At 55.6% G+C, this 459-nt stretch overlaps 1 protein-coding gene across 1 annotated transcript in view; it reads left to right on the top strand.

The window, feature by feature from the left end:
- Positions 1 to 45: 45 nt before the first annotated feature.
- EMH_0074510 (uncharacterized protein) overlaps positions 46 to 459 on the top strand; it is a gene marked incomplete at both ends in the record, with an annotated part of 3,675 nt that continues 3,261 nt past the window's right edge. The window contains one exon of the mRNA XM_013499471.1: positions 46 to 62. Within this exon, the coding sequence (XP_013354925.1) occupies positions 46 to 62 (17 nt within the window). The remainder of the gene's footprint in view (positions 63 to 459) is intronic.

Genomic DNA, 459 nt, shown 5'->3' with positions numbered 1-459 from the left:
AGCAGCAGCAGCAGGTGACCACAGCAGCAGCAGCAGCAGCAGAACATGAAACATATCTCTTTGTAAGTGTCCTAATGCCCCTGTTATCTTTTTCTTTTTTATTTCAATCAACGAAAATATAAACAAAAAAAACTGCAGCAAAAAAAACTGCTGCAGCACCACCACCTGACCACTGGTCTGGTCTGGTCTGGTCCGGGCTTGTGGGGTCTCAGCCTGGTGCTGCTGCAGCAGCAAACGCTACCCCGTGCTGCACTGCTGCAGCAGCTGCAGCAGCTACTGCTGATACTGCTACTGCTGCTGCTGCTGCTGCTGCTGCTCCTGCTGCTGCGATCAACTGCTGCTGCTGCTACGGGGCCCCATTGGCACTGCCGACGAGCGCCTGCTGCTGCTGCTGCAGTTGCTGCTGCTGTTGCTGCTGTTGCTGCTGCTGCCGCAAGCAGACGCGAGGGCTGTGGCTTC

The sequence above is a fragment of the Eimeria mitis genome, genomic scaffold, assembly GCF_000499745.2.
Source record: "Eimeria mitis Houghton genomic scaffold, Emh_scaff4356, whole genome shotgun sequence".
NCBI classification, from domain to species: domain Eukaryota; phylum Apicomplexa; class Conoidasida; order Eucoccidiorida; family Eimeriidae; genus Eimeria; species Eimeria mitis.
This window is presented reverse-complemented; position numbering and strand designations above follow the sequence as displayed.